The sequence below is a fragment of the Benincasa hispida genome, chromosome 1, assembly GCF_009727055.1.
Source record: "Benincasa hispida cultivar B227 chromosome 1, ASM972705v1, whole genome shotgun sequence".
In the NCBI taxonomy this organism is placed as follows: domain Eukaryota; kingdom Viridiplantae; phylum Streptophyta; class Magnoliopsida; order Cucurbitales; family Cucurbitaceae; genus Benincasa; species Benincasa hispida.
The window spans coordinates 90598489-90618224 of record NC_052349.1 but is presented as its reverse complement, the minus strand read 5'-3'; the positions used below and the strand labels follow the sequence as shown (position 1 = coordinate 90618224).

The window sequence follows — 19736 nt, the reverse complement described above, 5'->3', positions numbered from 1 at the left end:
TTGTTGATAGTCTTGAAATGTTGATTGGTATGCTAGATGTGTATTATTGATACAATCATGTCTTACTAGAAGCACTCTTTGATTGATGTTTGATACATTCATGTCTTATAATCTAACATATATTACTGATACACTTGGAATATCATATTTTACTACAAGAAAAAAGGTTCTACCGATACTAATCTTGCCGACACTTAAAAAAGTATCAGCATGAGGTCTCTACAATATACAAGAGCTATACTGACGCTAAAATGATAAGGCATCGAGAGAAAGAACCTATCCCGACGCCTAATCGAAGACGTCGGCATATAAGGTCTTTCCCCATGCCTCTATTGGCATCGAGAAAGACCCGATTATAACAAATCCTACTTCCCTTCCCAAATTCTTGTAGTTTTGGCCGCCGCTAACCCGGCGCGAATCTTCCCTCGACCCCCTACGATTTTTCGCCGCACGAATGCCCTCTGGTTGCCGCCAGCGCTCTCTCCCATTCGCCGTTGGTCGCTCTGTCAGGTTCGTTCTTCCTTTTTTTTTTTTTTTCTTTAAGTGAAGGTTTGTTTCAGCGACTTCTCTGGTATGATATGTGTCGGGTTCTACTTAGGATTGTTGTGCTTAGTTGTTGCAGAGGGTAAATTTCGCATCATGGAGTTTGAATTATGTTGGTTTCGTGTTGGAGTTGAAATTGTTTGTTTGTGGCATTTGAATGCGATTTTTGGAGTGGAAAATTGGAGAATTGAAATTGGGAGTTTTCCGAGTGTTTGTTGTAAATTTGAGTTTGTAGATTTGGAAATTGAGATTGTGGTCATTGTTTAAATTTAGTTCTTTATAATTTATGTTTGTTCGCTTGAAATTTGTTAAAATCTCATCTTTGAAAAAAATATCAGTTAAATATCTTAACTCCTAAGCTAACTTTTAGTACAATTTTTATAGGCTTATAAATTTCATGAATCAAGAGGGAGTTGAAGAGTATATTATTAAAAATTAATAAAAATTGGATTAAACTTTGAGATAAGTTCTCAACGGATTATAAGGAAGGAGTAGTCCAATTACTTGAAGTAGCAAAGTCTCATGTTAATGGCTTTGGAAAAACGAGATATCATGTAAACATTGCATGAATATAATGGGGGAATCATTAGATGGGGTAGAACAACATCTGTTTACAAACGGAATGTCTTCCTCGTATAATAAATGAGTTTATCATGGAGTGCCAATTACTTTATCGAGGGAATTTGAACAAAGGAATCATTTAATTCACGGTGATGTATTACATAATATAGAGCTTAATGATGTCAATGAAGATAATGAGATTTTGAATATTCTAAATGATCTACAAATTCGAGCTGTTGAAGTAGATTTAGATAATGAAGAAGATATTGAAAATGAGATTCCCACTAATGTCTAGGAGGGAGATAATTCAAACCTATTTGAGGATTTAATGGCTGATGCATGTAATCTATTGTACCTAGGTTGTTCAAAATTTTCTTCACTAAATTTTTTAGTACGTTTGATGCATATTAAAATTTTTAACTGTTGGAGCAACAAATCTTTTAATATGTTACTCGAATTGTTAAAGGATGCATTTCCAGTCGGGACAAGTATACCTAGTTCTTTTTATGAAGCTAAGAGAAAGTTACGTGACTTAGGGCTAGGCTATGACTCTATTCATGCTTGCAAATATGACTGAACATTATATTGGAAATAAAATGATGATTGTCAACAATGTCCAGTATGTGGTGAATCTCGATATAAAATTAACGGTGGAAAAAGTAAAAAGATCCCATATAAATTTTTACATAATTTTCCATTAGTATCGAGATTATGTTGAATCAACACCATTACGCAGCGGAAGAAATCAGAATCCATAAGCACTCTAGTTCATTAATTTTGGTTGAAAAGAAACATGCTAAAAACATAGTATAATGAGTTTCATGAACATACCTTGGCCGAACTAACGAAATCTCCATTTCCAGCTGCAAAATCCTCTAAATCCTTGTGTAGACCACCACAAGATCTTCCCTACTATTCTCTTGATGCTCTAGATTGAGTTGTGGGACTCAAAATAAGCTGGAATCAAAGGGAATATGGAGAAAACACACTAAACAGAACCCATTGAAAAACTCCTTCTTCATTCGAATTTTTCAGCAAAAATTCAGTCGGTTCTCTTCTTTTTCTTCACTCCATTCTCTTCAATATATTGCAGACTATGATGCAAAGAGATGTGCTACATGGGATGCAGCTCATACTGGAGTAAAGAAAAAGGAAAAGGTGGGTTCCAAGTAAGCTACTTTGAAGATGAACTTGAAAACCCATTTTCAAGTTTTGTGTAATTTTTCCATTTTCCAAAAATCCAAATTGATTTTAAATCATATTTTATTTCTAAAATCAATATTTGTTAATTTTACAAATTAATTTCAAAAATTAATTTTATAATAAAATTAATAAATAATTATTTAAACAATTTAAATAATTCTAATTAATTTAATATCTAATATTAAATTAATTTTTACACAAATTCATCTTCATATATTTATATCATATTTAAATATATTTTCTCCAATTCCGTTTGATTCTAATTTGAACGTTTCAAATTAACTTATCACGCTACTCTAGAGCTATCCATTTTCGAGCTAGTAAGGGGACCTCATGGACCACAGATCATGGGCTGCAATGATCCGAGATTAATCGACTAAACTCATTAGATCGATCTAACCCCCATTCGTTAACTAATGGGTCACTCCACTAAAGCCCATAGCTGAACTCCCCTCACTGTAGATATATTATGTCCACTCGATATAACCATGATTAGTAAGTTAACCCTTCACAGGTTGTTCGTAATAACGGCTGGGTCAAATTTCTGTTTTATCCCGAAATTACCTCTTGTTCTTTAAGTCCCCACTGATCCCCTAATGAACAATTGTTTTGTGATCCAATCACAAAACCGAGTCCCTCTCATTCCAAATGAGAGGGCGAGATCTCTTGTTCAAGTCTCAGAATCAACACTTAAGGGAACAACCTTTCTACTATCCCTAAAGCGGGTAGGAATGAATTCCCTCTTGCACTCTATGTTTCCAGCTATCTATCCAGTTTTACCCCTGAAATGGTAGTCATATTGGGCCGGTTGAGCCAACCCTCACCTATGCAAATCTAAGGGCAATCCCAGATAAACAGGAGTTCATAATTAGCTCAAGATTAAGGTCAAGTTACCTAGGTCATCACTTTGAAATAGTCAGTCTTAAACAGTAAACAACGTTATAAAGTAAGAGTGACTCATTTCGTGGTCCGATTTTGTACAAACTCTTTTGCATAAAGACACCCCCACTCCTCATGTCCAACATGAATGAATTAGGATCGCTTCGTTTGTAGCATTTTACAACTCCTTGTAGCAACTACAGAGTAGTATCCAATAGTGTTACCAGAATAAGGTACCCAACTTTATCCATGTACTATAGATCATTTTGACTATTTTCTCGAACCTGATCCACTTTTATGTCTCCACATAAAGTTCAAGTACTCATCCAATAGTCAAGGGACTTTTAGGTTTATTGGATTTCTATTCAAGTAATAGATCTATTCAATAACACCTTTATTGAATTTTCAGAATAAGCTTCATTGTTTACATACCACGAGTTTTAGGCATAAAACTCAACAGATTGAAAGGATTGTTTACATCAAAACATGTCGCATATGAAACACGTTGAAGAAATCCATTGGTCCTTGGGTAACAAGATTCAGCAGTGCTATTGGTACCACTGTGAGAGAAGCTTTTCCATGTATGTCGTGCCACATGGAAGGATGTAACAAGAGAAGCGATAGAGCTTGTTAAAAGTCAACTTCAAGTAAGTTGATCATTTTCTTAAGCAATTATTAAATATGAAATTGTTACTACAATCATTTGTTCATTATACAGAACTACTATATGTTTGGTTTGTCCCAACCTCAAGTGGTGAAATTTCTTGATCGACAAATGCAAAATACATTTAAAGAGTATAGGGCAGAGTTGCATAAATACTATAAACAATTTGACACTCCTGAAGAGGCACGTGCATGCCCACCTATCGTCTTAAAAATTAGCTTGAAGATTGCACGAGGTTTGAAAGTCCTACTTTTAAGGTATGATATTAAATTAATATGTTATTTTTCTAATTTTGTTTACTTGACTTTTAGCTAATTTATAGTTTTATTAGAAAACTTCGGAAACAAACAAGAGAAATCAGGAGGAACTTGATTTTAATCATAAAACGGGATAAAAAACGTTCATCAATGTACAACAAGATTTGGTATGGGGCAAACAATGTCTGTTTCTTTTTCTTTACTAACTCTTATATAAGTTGACTTTTTTGTGATTTGGGTTACAGATAAAGAATAAAGGTGAAGATCTTAGATCGATTGATCTATTCTATGAAACACACACGAAATAGAATTTTTGTGAATCAGACGGCCAGTGATGCATCTGTAAAACTTTTTTTTTTATTAAAAATGATTTCATTTAGAATTATTTTGCATATTTACTTTTTTTAATTATATAATTGTAGGATAAAATGTTACTGTTACAAGTGATGAGAACTTCAAAAGGAAGCCAACCACTTTTAGGAGAAGAAATATGGGAGACTGTGTTGGGAAGACGACCGGGCCACACTAAAGGTAAAGGTTGGGGCCCAAAGCCAAAACCTAAAATAAGTTCATCCTATGCACAAAAAGAGCAAAAGCAAGCAACTGAGATAAGGTTGTTAAAAGAAGAGTTGAACATCAAGATTCAAAAATTGAAGAATACCTAAGGTAGTAGGCTTGAAAGATTGATCAAACAATTCATGGATTCACAAGAAGGAACGCCAAATTAGGTATGAAATAAAATTATGTTATTTTCAAATAAAAAGTAGATACTTAAGAATTAGTTTTGAGAATTATGTTTATAATAGAATGTTATTTGTTTTTGTTATGGTTTTGAATGTATGGGATAGAATAAGTTGTGCTTGAATTATTTTGTTACCGTGTAGTTATGTAGCAACGAAAATACTTTGCATGATGCAATAAAATGTTATTTGTTTTTGTTATGCTTTTAATTTGGGGCTAGAATAATGTTGTTTTGAATATTAGGTTTGATTTTTTTTCTAAACATTGGGTGAACTGTGTTGTTGTATTGAATGTTGAATTTAGAATTGTGAGTTAAGGATTTTTGTGTTATTGTTATTTTCAATATATGTTAAAGAAATGCGAGTTAATGGTGTTTGTTAATATTGTTGTTCTGAACGTGAGTTGATAAGTGTTAGTTAATAATATTTGTGATGTTATTGTTGTTTTAAATATGTAGAAGAAATATGAGTTAATGGTTATTGTTACTGTTGTTGTTTTGAATGTGAGGAGAATTGTTAATTAATCATATTTATGATATTATTGTTGTTTTGAATGTGTTAAAGAAATTTGGTTAATGACTTCCGTGTTGTCGTTATTGTTTTGAATGTGAGTCAAGAATTTTTGTGTTGTTATTGTTGTTTTGCATTTGTGTTAATGAATTATAAGTTCATAATCGTTGTGTTCTTATTGTTGTTTTGAATGCTGAATTGAGAATTGTGAGTTATGATGTTTGTATCGTTCTTGTTGTTTTGAATATGTGTTGAGAAATGTGAGTTAAACACTTGAGTGAATGTATGTGTATATATATGAGTTGAGAAAAAAAAGTTTAATTGATGTCTCAATTATAATCTGAACTTTGCATTATTTATTTTTTTACAAGATCAATATTATGTCTGTGACTTCACTGTCGATTAAAATGTTTTTATGTCAATGTTATGCCTCTTAAACTTAAGTGTCTTTTTTTTTTTTTTTTTTTTAATCAAGACTCATGTTTTTGTTATTTTTAGTTCATATATGTCTATTTCATTTTGGAACAATATAAGTTGTAAGGATATTTATGACTATTAAAATAAAGTTAGGTTGTTTTTTGTTTTCAAATATTTTGCTTCATACAGAATATTTAACTACAATTGAAGCTAAGAGAAATATAGTGTTTTTAAAAAATAAAAAATATATATTTTTTTAAAATAAAGTCAATGCTGACACTACGTAGGTTTAGACAAAAGTCATCTATCCGGACGCTATATGTTAAGTGTCAGTAAAAGTTCAATGTCTGTAAACTCATACAAATATAAGCGTCGGGAAAGCATCTTGCTGACGCATATGCATGAAATTGGCAAATCAATGAACTTAAACGACATCGGTATAGATAGTCTATGCCAACACCAACTAAAAAACCGTCGAGATAAGATATCCTAATAGACCTATCCTGACGGTTTTTGTTGACATTTGAAAAAGGTCGACAGGGCCTTTTGCTGATACTTTTCAAGACTATCCCAATGCTAGGTCTTGTAGCGTTTATAAAATGAAACAAACATATTTTGCTTCAAAATAAGTTGTTGATTGAATGTTGATTGATGCTAGACATATTGCCGATAGAATTGAAATGTTGATTAATATTAGATATACTGTTAATAGACTTAAACGGTTTTTTTTTATATATATTTGATATACTACTAATATACTATTGATAATATTGAAAGTTGATTGATATGTGTTATATTATTGATATACTATTGAAATTCTTAAAAAGTTATTTGATATGTATTGTAATACTGCTGATATAATGTTGATAGTTGATGCACTTAAAATTGATTGATATGTGATATACTATTGACATATTATTGATATTATTGAAAGTTATTTGTTATGTAATTATATATGGCTCATATATTCTTGTTGTACTTGTAAGTTGTTTAATATTTGTTATACTTTGGACTTGTTTGATATGTGATATACTATGAGTTGTTTTCAAATATAGGAAAATGAATCAAAATATTTATAATAATAGCAAAATATTACAGTTTATTTGTGATAGACCATGATAGACCACGATAGACTATTATCTATGTCTATCCTGATATAGATAGTAGTCTATCACAGATAAACTGTAATATTTTACTATTATTCGAAAATATTTTAAATAGTTTTGTCATTTAAATAAAATTTCAGTTATTATATATAGAAAAAACTAATCAAATTTTCTATATATTTAGTATTATTATTTTACAAGAGAACAATGTACAAGAAACGAGCAACTAGTATAAAATGATTTTTATCTATCCTTTTTCTTGAGATGATATTTTTTAAATCTTTAACCCATACTTATATATTAAAAAAAAAAAAAAAACCTAGTACTTTTCCAATATATTTGTATATATGGCGTGCAAACATGTAAACTTATGTTTTTAAATAGTTTGATTATCAATTTATTGATCATTTAGGTCTCGTTTGATAATCATTTTATTTTTATTTTTTATTTTTGACAATTATACCCGTAGATACTGATTTAAAAAATCAAACCAAAATTTGAGACATTCTTATTTAAAGAAGCATGAAATTTGCCAAAGTGACCATACCACATATAGATTTAGTCATTTAAATCTTTAAATAGCATTTTAATGCATGATATTTAAGAAAGGGTCTTAAATAGTCTATTATATCAGGGCATTATTAAAAAAAGTTGATGATATATAATAATATTTCTCTCTCCCTATCTTTGTTTTTCACTTATCACCTCTCCTCCCTTATTTCAACCAATAAATAAAAAGATATAAGCAAGATTCTGAATTAAACTTTTAAAAAACTATAAAATTAAACGTTCGTTTTTCATGCATCTCTTCGTAACATCAAAGATTGCCGACATCAATAAACTTCATCTCTTATACTACTACTTAAAGTAAAAGGAAAAAAAATCTTCTACTCTTCATGAATCACAAAAAACGTACTCAACTTTAAATCACGACCATTACTTGTTAAATATATAAGATGTCATATGTTTCATAAATTAGGATAAAATACATACTTTATGTCTTTTTTAACAACGTTGAAGTGTAATATCTAAGCTCCATAGTTCACTACTACTAATTAATTTACGAAACGTCATCTCTTCATAAATTAGAGAGAAAAAACAAACACATCATATCTCGATTAATTTTAACGTCAACATGTGACATCAAACCTTTATAAAAAAAATTCTCTCTCTTCATAAATTATAAAAAACGACAGACACATCATCCCTTGCAAAAGCAACTTCACACACATCATCTTCATTATCATCCTCATAATAATAGTAACAACAATAATAATAACATATACATGGTATTAATTTACTTTATCTAATTACGTTAGTCCTTTGTTGTTTCCAAATAAAGTAACCAATTATAACTAAGTGCTTTTGTCTCATATACGAGTCGGCCATGGTAAATAGCATTACATTTTCTAAACAAGCAACTCAACTAAATCATAGTCGGGCACAAAAATATCTAATTTAGATAAGTTGCATTTCATAAAAACACAAAATAAATATTATTTACAACGATATTTAAACCTATATTTAAGAAAGACTTGTTAATATTCATGCGGTAAAATTGTCCCTCCTTTTAGGAGTGAGTATGATAGATCAAAAAATCGAAGTCAGCCAGTCGGAGAAGAAGAGGGATCAGTCGGTGTCGGTTTGGAAAAATTACAAATTGGAAAGCTTCAAAAAAGATAAAGAATAAAACTGATCAAACTGATCGACTTTTACTTCTCGACGGTCGAGGTAGATTTAAACATTTACTAAACCGACTATAGTTGGTTCGATGGCGATTTGGTCGAAAAATTGACTCCAACCGATGGATGCTCGCCCCTACCTCCCTTCATAATAAAATCTAGCGAAATGTAAAACATACATACTTCCCATACTAAACAAAAATAATAATATATAAATAAATATATGAAGATGCTAACTTTCAATCTATTCGCAATCTCATAATCATGTATATAGAAACAGGTATATTGATGTCAATAAATGTTGGTGTCTCGAAGTATATACAAGAATCCTATTAGACATATAAAATGTACTTTATGTGTGGGGAAGTACTAAAGGACAATAAATTTAGTATGAATGAATTTCATGTTATATATATGGATAAATACATGGAAATTGATACTTATCTTCAAACAATTTGGGTGTTTTTAAATATAAACAGAGATATGACTTGGAAGTGTAGAAGGAGAATACTATTTTTTTAAAAAATCATTATATTTCATGCAAAATTTAAAAATTGATGTACTCCCTAGCTTCCCTAGTTTCTCTAGAAGTGTACCTTCATTATTTGAATCTTCTCTCCATTTTGATTCACCAAATGAAACCCTTACCCCCTCCATTTTGAATTCCCAAACCGAAACATATATGCATGAGAACGATAGTACCTCCCTTTGCTTCAATCTCATTTACCGGGTTATTGTTTGCCTCTATTGGGTTCATCGAAAGATGAACATACTATTCACACGAGATTTTTGAAGAAACTTAATTTGTGGGGGTTGAACTTTGTATTTGTATCAATTAATCTGTGGAGTTGAACTTTGTATTTGTATCAATTTTAGTGTAGCAAGTACAATCTCTATCACAATGATTTTTTGATGCCTTCAAAATAGACTTTAATATTTTAAGTGATTGGTTTTCTCGGATGATCGGCCTTTGGGCTTGTTGACTTCTTAGATGATCGACTTTGGGTTTGTTGATCTTCTTGGATGATCAGCCTTTGAGCTTGATGATCTTCTTGAATGATCGGCCTTTAGACTTGATTTCTTAGAGGATGGGTGTTCATATGAGGTTTCCGAAGAAAACTTGTTTCTTGTAGTTGAACTTGAGTTGGTGTTGGTATTGATGTTGATTTGATGCGATGTGGTTCGATCTCTAGTACTTGATCATCTGATTCTCTTCCAGACGAATGCATACGCTTGATTTGAGGAAGCGAAGCACCTGATGTTCTTGAAGTCTTGAAAGAATGTTTGTATCTCCGAAGAACTTCAGTGAATTCGACTATCAGGAATGTAGAATTGCTGACCCCAACAAATGAGGAGAGCTCCTCTATTTATAGAGTTCTCTAGTGGGTCTTGTGGGCTTGGGCTTGGTTGGTCCATGGGTCTGGCCCTTAGGCCTGATTAGTTGAACTTGGGCTTGGTTGGTTTATGGGTCTCGCCTTTGTGCAAAATTAGTTGGATTTGGGCATGATTTGACCCAAGTCATCAGTATTTGTCTTCAACTTCAATTTGGGACACATGTCAACTTCTAATTGGTCCTAAATTTGATGAATTGAAATTCCGTCATTAATTTAGTGAATGATGTGACAATTTGTTATTGGTCCAAAATTTCTCATTCAGCATTTACATATAAAAAAACATAGGATAGAAGATATGTGAAATTAAAATAAACATATTAGAAAATGGTAAAGAGAGGGGATTAAACTAATATCTTAAAACCAAAATTATCGATTTTAATTTAATAAAATTTAGCTGTAAATACTAATATATACATGGGGTAAAATTGGAAAACCGAAGTTACACAAAATAAAATCTAAACAAACAACAAACATATCTATTTTTTTTTATTCCAGAAAACAACAACAATAAAATAAACTAAATAGCAATAGAAAAACAAAAAACAAAAAGATGTCATGTATAATAGAAAATAAAACCACCAAATCTTCAATCTCGTCCTAGATATATTAGTGATGAATTGCCTGCAATTGACCATATATACCAAGAGTATGATCGGTATAAAAATCTTCACCCTCCCCCAAGCATTGTTAGGCATCTTTACAATAGTACGAACAAGGGTATTTTGAGATGACACATGTTATAATTTCCCTTCATCTAAACAATCATCTACAAAAAGCCTATTTGTTTATAGGAAAATCTTTCAATTTTTACCTTCATTTTATCCTTGAACTTTTAAGTTAGTCAAATTATACCTTAAACTTAGATAAATATTATACTTTTGACCTTAGACTTTACAAATTACTACAATTTAAACCTTATGATAAGTTATCAATAAAAAAAGAAGGTATTTAAACCTTATGTTGGAGATTTCTTGATTCGTTCCAGCTCATTGTATGTCGTCGAGATTGAGGACTTCATTTTGTAGAGTCCAAGTATTTAGGTGGACTGTCCATCTAGGTTTTCGTCATAGAATTAACAAGCTATCCTTTGTGTTTGAGACAATTTGCATCTCTTGATTTTTGTTTTTTATTGGAGATGGCCGTGCATTATAACAAATATTCCTTTCTGTTGATTTTTATTATAGCATTTTGCAAAATATGCTATGAATTCCCTTATTGTTTTTTCTCCTTATATTCCCATCTTGCCCTAACCTTGAGCATCCCTTCCTCCCATTTTCTTCTCTATGTTGTTACTTCCTCTCCCAACATGAAGGGCACTTCTTCCTCTCAGACATGGATATTTGAGAATAAACAATTATGAAATCCGAGAACGACCACCATTGTTAAGGCAAGTTAAGCTCTACTTTAGACCATTCCTTCTTTCCACCTTTCTCATTTCCTAAAACCCTCCTGAACTCTTCTCCACATTCTAATCCCTCATTTTTGTGATCTCCGAAACTTTCCCCACAACTTCTCCTAATCCCTTCCACAGTTCTCTTTCGAAACTAATCACTCCCTATTTTATAGATTCAGAGAAATAGTCCTAATTTCAATAGACCAACCAAATTTAGTCATTATTCAACCTTGATAAGAATGAGCAGAAAATGATTGATTTCAACCACCAAGAACTTGAAGAGCCGACCGTTATTAGAACTAACTAGTGAAATAGAGAGGTAGTTGAAGAGATGATCACAATACTACATTGTTGCAATTATTGTGGATTTTATTTATTTATTTGTGTGCAAACACATTTAATTAAGGAGTTTAGGTAAATTTGATGGTAAATTATATCCTTTTACGGCAGCCGGGGGTAAAGATGGTTAGTCAGACAACAAGATATAAAGACTAAATGATGTGTCTCAAAGAAACTATAGAGGTTTGTTTTATTATTAATTTTTTGTTGTAACTTGATATGGTTATAGTGATTAAAGAGTCACATAATGAATGATGATATATATATATATGTGTGTGTGTGTGTGTGTTTATACTCTTATTTTGATGGAAGTGCACTCAATTATATTAAAGATTCATATAATTGAAATTAATTGAGACGATTATATATATATATAATATTATGAAGACGATATGTGATTTGAAAGTAGTACAATTGTAAATGGAAATAAAAAATTGTTATTAAAAGTTGCTTACCATCCATAACAACACCAACATTAATGAGGTTTAAAAATGCTATATGTTTATATAACATTTTTTATTACTATTAAAAAAAATCTATTAGACGTAATCATAGCATTTTCTCATAATGCTATGTAAAGTTTTCATAATATTAAATTTATGCAATAAAAAACAAATTTTTTAAGCTTATTTTATAGCATTGAAAAGATGCTACGAAAAGTTCAATAACATAGGCTTTAATAGTGTGCCTAAAAATACAACAGTATATTTTTTATGTCTTTTTGTGCTATAATAAATGCTATCAAAAAGTAACCATAGCATTTTTGCTAATGCTATGTAAAGTTTCATAGCATTAAAATTATGCTATTAAAAATGGACATTTTATAGTATTTTTTATGGCGATGAAAAAACAAAGTCAAGACTTTCAAGAAAATTGCTTATGACAACATTTCCAAAAACGCTATAAAAAGTCTACGATAGCCTTCTTTATAAAGCTATCGTATGTGATATTTTTTATAGTGGTGGTTGGTTTAACCTTTGATTAGAAGGGCCCTTTATGCGACAATGTAGTGTTGTGATTATTTGATGCGATAGTGTTTCATGTACGGGTTTATGAGTTTCTCCTTTTGGATGATCCTTGGTTCTAGTTTTCTAGTTCTAGAGAACTAATATACCTTTTCAAATAGGTACATTTTGGAGTCTTTTCAGTCACCAGTGCTAGAGAATATCCTTACATTACATCCTATAATATCTTGGTCTAATCTCTTGTAGTTCGGAAGGAATATTCCTAAACATTCTTTTATAGTCTAGCTTATTGTATGAGATAGACTACAAATGTCGATCGTATTAACCAATAGTTTTCTACTATTTCTAATGCTTGAGTTTGTGATGGAGGGGTTACCATTAATTCTTTATTGTCTCTTTAACCATATTTGGGGAACGTGCTTATGGTAGGTGACTCACCCCTATGTGATTTGTCAAGTCATTTGGTCTGATGTGTTTCTTTGTTATTCTACATGACATGAAACTTCAATTGAGGGGATTCATGTAGCCTCTTTTCCTTGGGATCTGTTTACTTGAGTTGTGTAATTTAAAGTCATTCGAATTAGTTTGATTGTTTTCTTATGTAATTGTCTTGTAACTCTTGTAATTGTGAGTGTTTGACCTCGAAATGTGAGATCCACTTCACATTCTTGTCATTATCTTTGGAGAAAGAAAAAATATTTTCATCTGCGTTAAATGAATTATAAAAAAATTTGTTGACTTCTCTCAAGGTTATTAAGTGGTTACTTTGTGCAATAATTATATGAGTTTTGTGTGTACAACTTGATTTTATTCAAATTAATCAGTTTAGGAAGATTTTTGCATTGATTTTATTAAAATTGATAGGTGAACTAGTGAAATTTGACTAGAGGACAAAAATTGCCACATTTATTTAAGTTTAAGGTTTAATTTAATAAAATTGCAAGTTTATGATTAAAATTGATACAAAATAATAAGTTTGAAAATAAATATTTATTTATTTTTCTCTTGTTTTATTATCAAAACTTTCCTTTCTATTTAAAATTGAAAATACATTCTAAAAAACCAATGAAAATCTCTATTATATCAATTAAAAAATTTCAAAAGTCAAATTTAATTTAATACGTTAACTCCTAAAATAAAAAATTGAGATGTTCATATATAGTTGGGTGACTCTGGAAAAAAATCCCTTATGTAAGTTGGTTGGGCATATATTAACATTACATTTTATAATAAAATTAAAAAAAAAAAAAAAAAAATTTAAGGTCCCTGTAATATTTGTTTTTTTGAAAATTAAGATTATTTCTCCTTAATTTCATACCATGATTTTTATATTTGTTGAGTAATAGAAATTTTTAGCCAAATTGAAAAAACAAAAACAAAGTTTTAAAAATTATGTTTCAAAACTTGACTTTTTTGAAAACATTGGTAAGAAGTAGATAAAAAAAACAAAAAGTTTATAGGTGGAATGGGTGTTATCAACTTAATTTAAAAAAAATAATAACTCAAAATTAAATAGTTACCAATCAAAACCTAAATTATTATTACACTATTATAATATAGATCTTTGTACTTCAAAAGTTACAAACCCTACCCGTAAATTAAAATTTCAATGCATATACATATATAATTTAGATCAACATGGTGGACATGTCAATCCAAGCATAGCTTAGTGGATAAGACATGAATTATCATTCTAAAGGTTGATGGTTCGATCCTCTACCACGTCAATTGTAATGACAATGACATAAAGGTAGAAGATTGAATTATCAACCTTTGAAATGGTAATAAATGTCTTATTCATTAAACTATATTTGGATTGACTACAAAAAAAATAATTTTATATACATTCTTAAACTCTAAATTTTGTGTCTAATAAGTCCATCAACTTTCAATTTTATATTTATAAGGATTGTATATTTAATGTCTTTATAAAATTAATTATGTAATTTAACTTAAACATATAGATGTCCTTTCCAGTTAAATTAGTGCCTGCCTTTGATATCTCTTCACTATTACATGAGAGGAGAGAAAGAGAACCCATTGACAAACTCATTGCTTTCATTTCCAACCAAATGCAGAGCCATAGATCAACGTATATTTCAATTGAACAAAACAAACACTTACCTGAATGCAGTGCAAGCAATGAAATAAAAAGATGCAGTTAAACTCCAATTCTCTGAATCTCCTTCTTTCCCTCTCTTTGGTATTTTATAGTAACACTTGGATATCAAGACAATCTGCATATAGAACTTTAACAAACTCGAGGCTAACATCAGTGCAGGCTGGAGTTAGCGAGCTCCAAGCTTGGGACAACCCTCAGCAAGAGGTAAAGTCAAATTTTCAGCTGTTCTGAATGTTCGAGGCACCATCTTGTCGACATAAAGAGTTCCATCCAAATGATCACATTCATGCTGTAAGATTCGAGCCTGCCAACCTGAAGCATCCACCTTGATAGGACTCCCATCTCGATCGAAACCGGCTACCTCAACTTCAAGATAGCGCTCCACCACTGCTCTGAATCCATCAACACTACAAGGTAAAAGTATAAAGGTATAAATCATGGATGACATGAAAGCACACACACAGGCAGAGAAAGAAGTCGTTTAAGTAAACAGCGATTTCATCAATGATGGTGTAAAGAATAAACTCCAGATACAGCCTCAACTGGAAACTTAGACGAGCAAGAACGCTGCAGATTTTTAAACTCTCACACAACCAGATTATCTAAACGAAAGAGGGGACTAAACGGTTCACCTTTCTCAAAAACTATATAATTTCAAAGTGTAGATAAAAAAACATTACTGTGGCATCATTTTTATTATAAGATGGAACATGTTAAATCTTTGACTTATCTAAAAGTTTAAGCTAATGGGTGAAGGTAAATTAATATTATATGATCTACCACTCCCCTCACTTGTAGGCTTGAAATATGTAGAAGATCCAATAAATACAAATCAATATTCATTGGAGAGGAAATAAACATTACAGAGTTTGAACACACCACCTGCTTTGATACCATATTAAATCACTAATTGACCTAAAATCTTAAGTTGATGGGTAAAAGTAGATTTAATATTATATCATCTAGAACTAACAAGTGGAAAGCAATATTAATTGAAAAGGAAATAACATTATAGGGGTTTGAACATAGAACCCAAAAGTTGAAGTTAATGGGTGAAGCTGTAAAGGTAAATTTAATATTGTATCATCTAACAAAACATGTATTCAAAAGCATGTGGATTCCACTCGCTACACATATTTTCTAGGATAAAGAGAGAACATTAATCTTTAAGAAATGATCAAGCTTTTACTTTGGAAGTTCATTTTCCATTTCACAAATTGGCAAGATGGATCGGAGAGCATAGAAGGAAGAAGGAGGGAAAGGGGAGAGTGGTGTAAATAACATAATATAGTTTCAAAGGTGGATTTGAAGAGTGGATACCACCAAATACGAATTAGGCCAGGAGATGAGTGGAAAACGGCCTTTAAGACTAGCGAAGGCTTGTTTGAGTGGCTTGTCATGCCATTCGGTTTATCAAATGCTCCGAGCACTTTCATGAGACTTATGAATTAAGTACTTCATCCTTTCCTTAACAAATTTATCGTAGTATATTTTGATGATATGTTGGTTTACAGCAGGAACCTTGAAGAACATTTACAACATCTTCGTAGCTTATTGCAAGCTTTGACAACTGACAAGTTGTACGTCAATCACAAAAAATGCCACTTTCTTATGAAGGAGATTGCTTTCCTTGACTTCCTAATTGGCCAAAATCAAACCAAAGTTGATCCAAAGAAGATTGAAGCAATCACTCAATGGACAACTCCATCAAAAATAAAAGATATCCGAGCCTTCCTTGACTTAGCATCATTTTACAGGAAGTTTATTAAAGACTTCAGCTCCATTGGAGCACCGATTACTGATTGTTTGAAGAAAGGCAGCTTCATATGGGGTAAAAAAACAACATTTTTCAGCCCCATTTGAAGTAACAGTGGACGCTCGTGGAGTAGGAATTGGTGGTGTTTTGTCTCAACAAGGACACCCAATTGAATACTTCAGTGAAAAGCTTAGTAACTCAAGAAAAACTTGGAGTACCTATGAGCAGAAGTTGTATGCTCTTGTTAGAGCCCTTAAACAGTGGGAACATTATCTACTTTCTAAGGAGTTTCTCTTATTAACATATTATTTCTCATTAAAATACTTACAATCTTAGAAGAACATAAGCCGTATGCATGCAAGGTGGATCTCTTTCATACAAAGGTTTGACTTTGTCATTAAACACCAATCGGGCAAAGAAAATAAAGTGGCTGATCCCCTAAGCCGAAAAGGCCTAATTCTTACTACTTTAGCCACGGAAGTAACGAGTTTCTCCTACCTGCCAGAACTATATGAGGATGACAAAGATTTCACAGACATTTGGTACAAATGTACTCACTATATGAATGTTGAAGTCTTCCATATTATGAATGGCTTCCTATTCAAAGGGGAACAACTATGTATCCCTCACACTTCACTTCGAGAAGCCCTCCTAAAAGAAGCTCACTCCGGAGGTTTAGCAGGGCACTTTGGCCAAGATAAATCATTTGAATTAGTATCCAAATGATTCTATTGGCCACAGCTTCGAAAGGACGTTAATAATTTTTTCAAAAGATGCGTTATTTGTCAGAAAGCCAAAGGAACTTCTACAAATGCCGGATTATATACTCCATTACCGATCCCCAAAACTATTTGGGAAGACCTATCTGTTGATTTTGTTCTTGGTCTGCCCAAAACACAGAGAGGATATGATGCAGTCATGGTGGTTGTGATGCAAAAAAACGAGTGATGCAGTCTATATTGCTAACCTCTTCTTCAAAGAGGTAGTTCGACTTCATGAAATACCAAAATCAATCGTCTCAGATAGAGACGTGAAAGTTTTAAGTCATTTTTGGCGTACTTTATGGAAGAAGTTTGACACTAGTTTGAAATTCAGCACCACTTCACATCCGCAAATTGACGACCAGACTGAAGTAACCAACAGAACTTTGGGAAATCTCATACGATGTTTAAGTGGTTCACGACCAAAGCAATGGGATTTTTCCCTTGCTCAAGCGGAGTTTTCTTTAAATAACATGAAGAACAGATCAATGAAAAGATGCCCCTTCGAAGTAGTATATACTCAACCTCCTAGACTCACATTTGATCTTGCCAATTTACCTTCTTCTGTGGATATTAGTCTTGAAGCTGAAAGTATGATTGAAAGAATAGAAGAATTGCACCGAGAAGTCATGACCATTAAAGAAGACCACACAGTCTTACAAGGAAACTAAAGACAAGTCACAAAGAGAAATCAATTTTAAAGAATGAGACCTTGTAATGATCCACCTACGTAAGACAAGGTTCCCAGCTGGAACTTACAACGAGCTGAAAGATAGACAAATGGGACCTTTTAAAGTCCTACAAAGTTATGGTTCGAATGCTTATCGCATTGAGCTACCAACTGACCTTCACATCAATCCAGTTTTCAATGTAGCAGATTTGAAATCCTACTTTGCTCCTGATGATTTCCAGTTAGCTTCTTAATAAACCTCAAGGACGAGTCTTAATGTTAGGGGAATGGAATATGGTGTAAATAATAGAACTTCAGTTTGTAAGTTTTTATTGTTAGTTTTCAGTTGTAAAAATAGAAACTATATTCTGTTATTTTTGTGATTCAATTGTAAAAACAAAAGCAATATTATGTTTTCCCCTCTATAAATAAAGCTTTCCTCTCCTCATTTGAGAGAGATAACTTTCATTCAAAAGCAGACTTTTGGTATTACACCAGAGAGACAATAAATTGGTTTTGAAAACCACTTCAGAGGGAGGAAAAAAGAGAAAAGTGGATTGCCAATCTGCATCTTACCTTATGCATCCTTCAAAAAACAGTGCAGTCTTGTTGCTTTTACTTTTTAGCTTTGGGTTTATGATCACCTGGCTCAATAGAACTAACAAATTGTGAAGTGAAAATTGGTGAACATAAAAAACACAGATACAAATTCAATTTGCTTTCTCATTAATACATAACCATACCAGAAGATCAAAAGGGCGCCTATCTTGTGCTTTGATCTCCTCCTTGGGTGCATAACTGATATATTCTTTAGTGTCTTCCAAAACAATTATCTGCAACAAATGCACAACAAAACACTTCATATGGAATCCAAAACCAAGGTTTTTCAATAAGAGTTCACATTTCGAAAACTCAAAGAATCCCATTTAAAGCAGACCCAATAACATGAAAATGGAGAAATCAATCACCATTTCAGCTACCAAATCTCACAGCAAACAAATAATGAAGAAAGCAGAGTGACGATTAAACCCAGAAGTAATTTCAACGGACCCTTAGCGGAATTCCAATCTGGGGAGCTGCAAGACCGATTCCAGGAGCCTTCCTCATGGCCAGAACCATATTGTCGATTATCTTCTGAATCTTCTCCGACCCTATTTCCTTAGGATCAACTTCACGAGCAGGTTCGTGCAGAACTGGGTCTCCGGCCTTTACAATCGTCGGTAAGCCCATTTTCTTCTTCTCTCCAAGACCCAGAAACCAACCGGCTTTCGCAATTGAAGTTGAAGAGGACCTGTAGGTTTTGAGGACCGGAATGAATTTTGGAATGTTGTGCGATGACGAAATGGCTCTGTAAATGAAGTTTCGAAAATTGGGTGTGGGTGAAGAAGGCTTGAGACACCTTTCGGCAAGAGAGATTGGGAAGAGACGGAAGGAGAATCGGTGAATAGTCTCCATTTCAGTTTTCACAGAGCTCCACCTCCGGCGAGGAGAGTATTCTTCCAAGTTCGAAGGGTTTAAGGTGTTAAATGGGCTTTTTAATGGTGATATTGGATTGGGAAAATTTCACGAAATGACTGAAACACCAAAAACTTTTCCATCACTGACCATTTCCATGTTTCAAAATTACCTCAGTTTTCAAAAAGTCTTTAGACTGCACGGTCAACACGTCTCTATGAATATTAGATATTACTAAATATTTAGTTTTTAGATTTTGAGTCATTTTATGAATTTTTCATTGGATTAGACTTCAACATTTTTTTCGAAATTTCTATAT

At 32.1% G+C, this 19736-nt stretch overlaps 1 protein-coding gene across 1 annotated transcript; it reads right to left on the bottom strand.

Moving 5' to 3' along the window:
• Positions 1-14693: 14693 nt before the first annotated feature.
• On the bottom strand, positions 14694-19514 carry LOC120070219 (peptide deformylase 1A, chloroplastic/mitochondrial). Its single transcript, XM_039022091.1, has 4 exons — positions 19013-19514; positions 18706-18795; positions 18539-18606; positions 14694-15182 (listed from the first exon to the last, which is right to left on the bottom strand). Exons 1-4 carry the CDS (start codon positions 19415-19417, stop codon positions 14942-14944), a joined length of 804 nt encoding a protein of 267 aa, XP_038878019.1. The 5' UTR covers positions 19418-19514; the 3' UTR covers positions 14694-14941.
• Between the last annotated feature and the right edge of the window lie 222 nt (positions 19515-19736).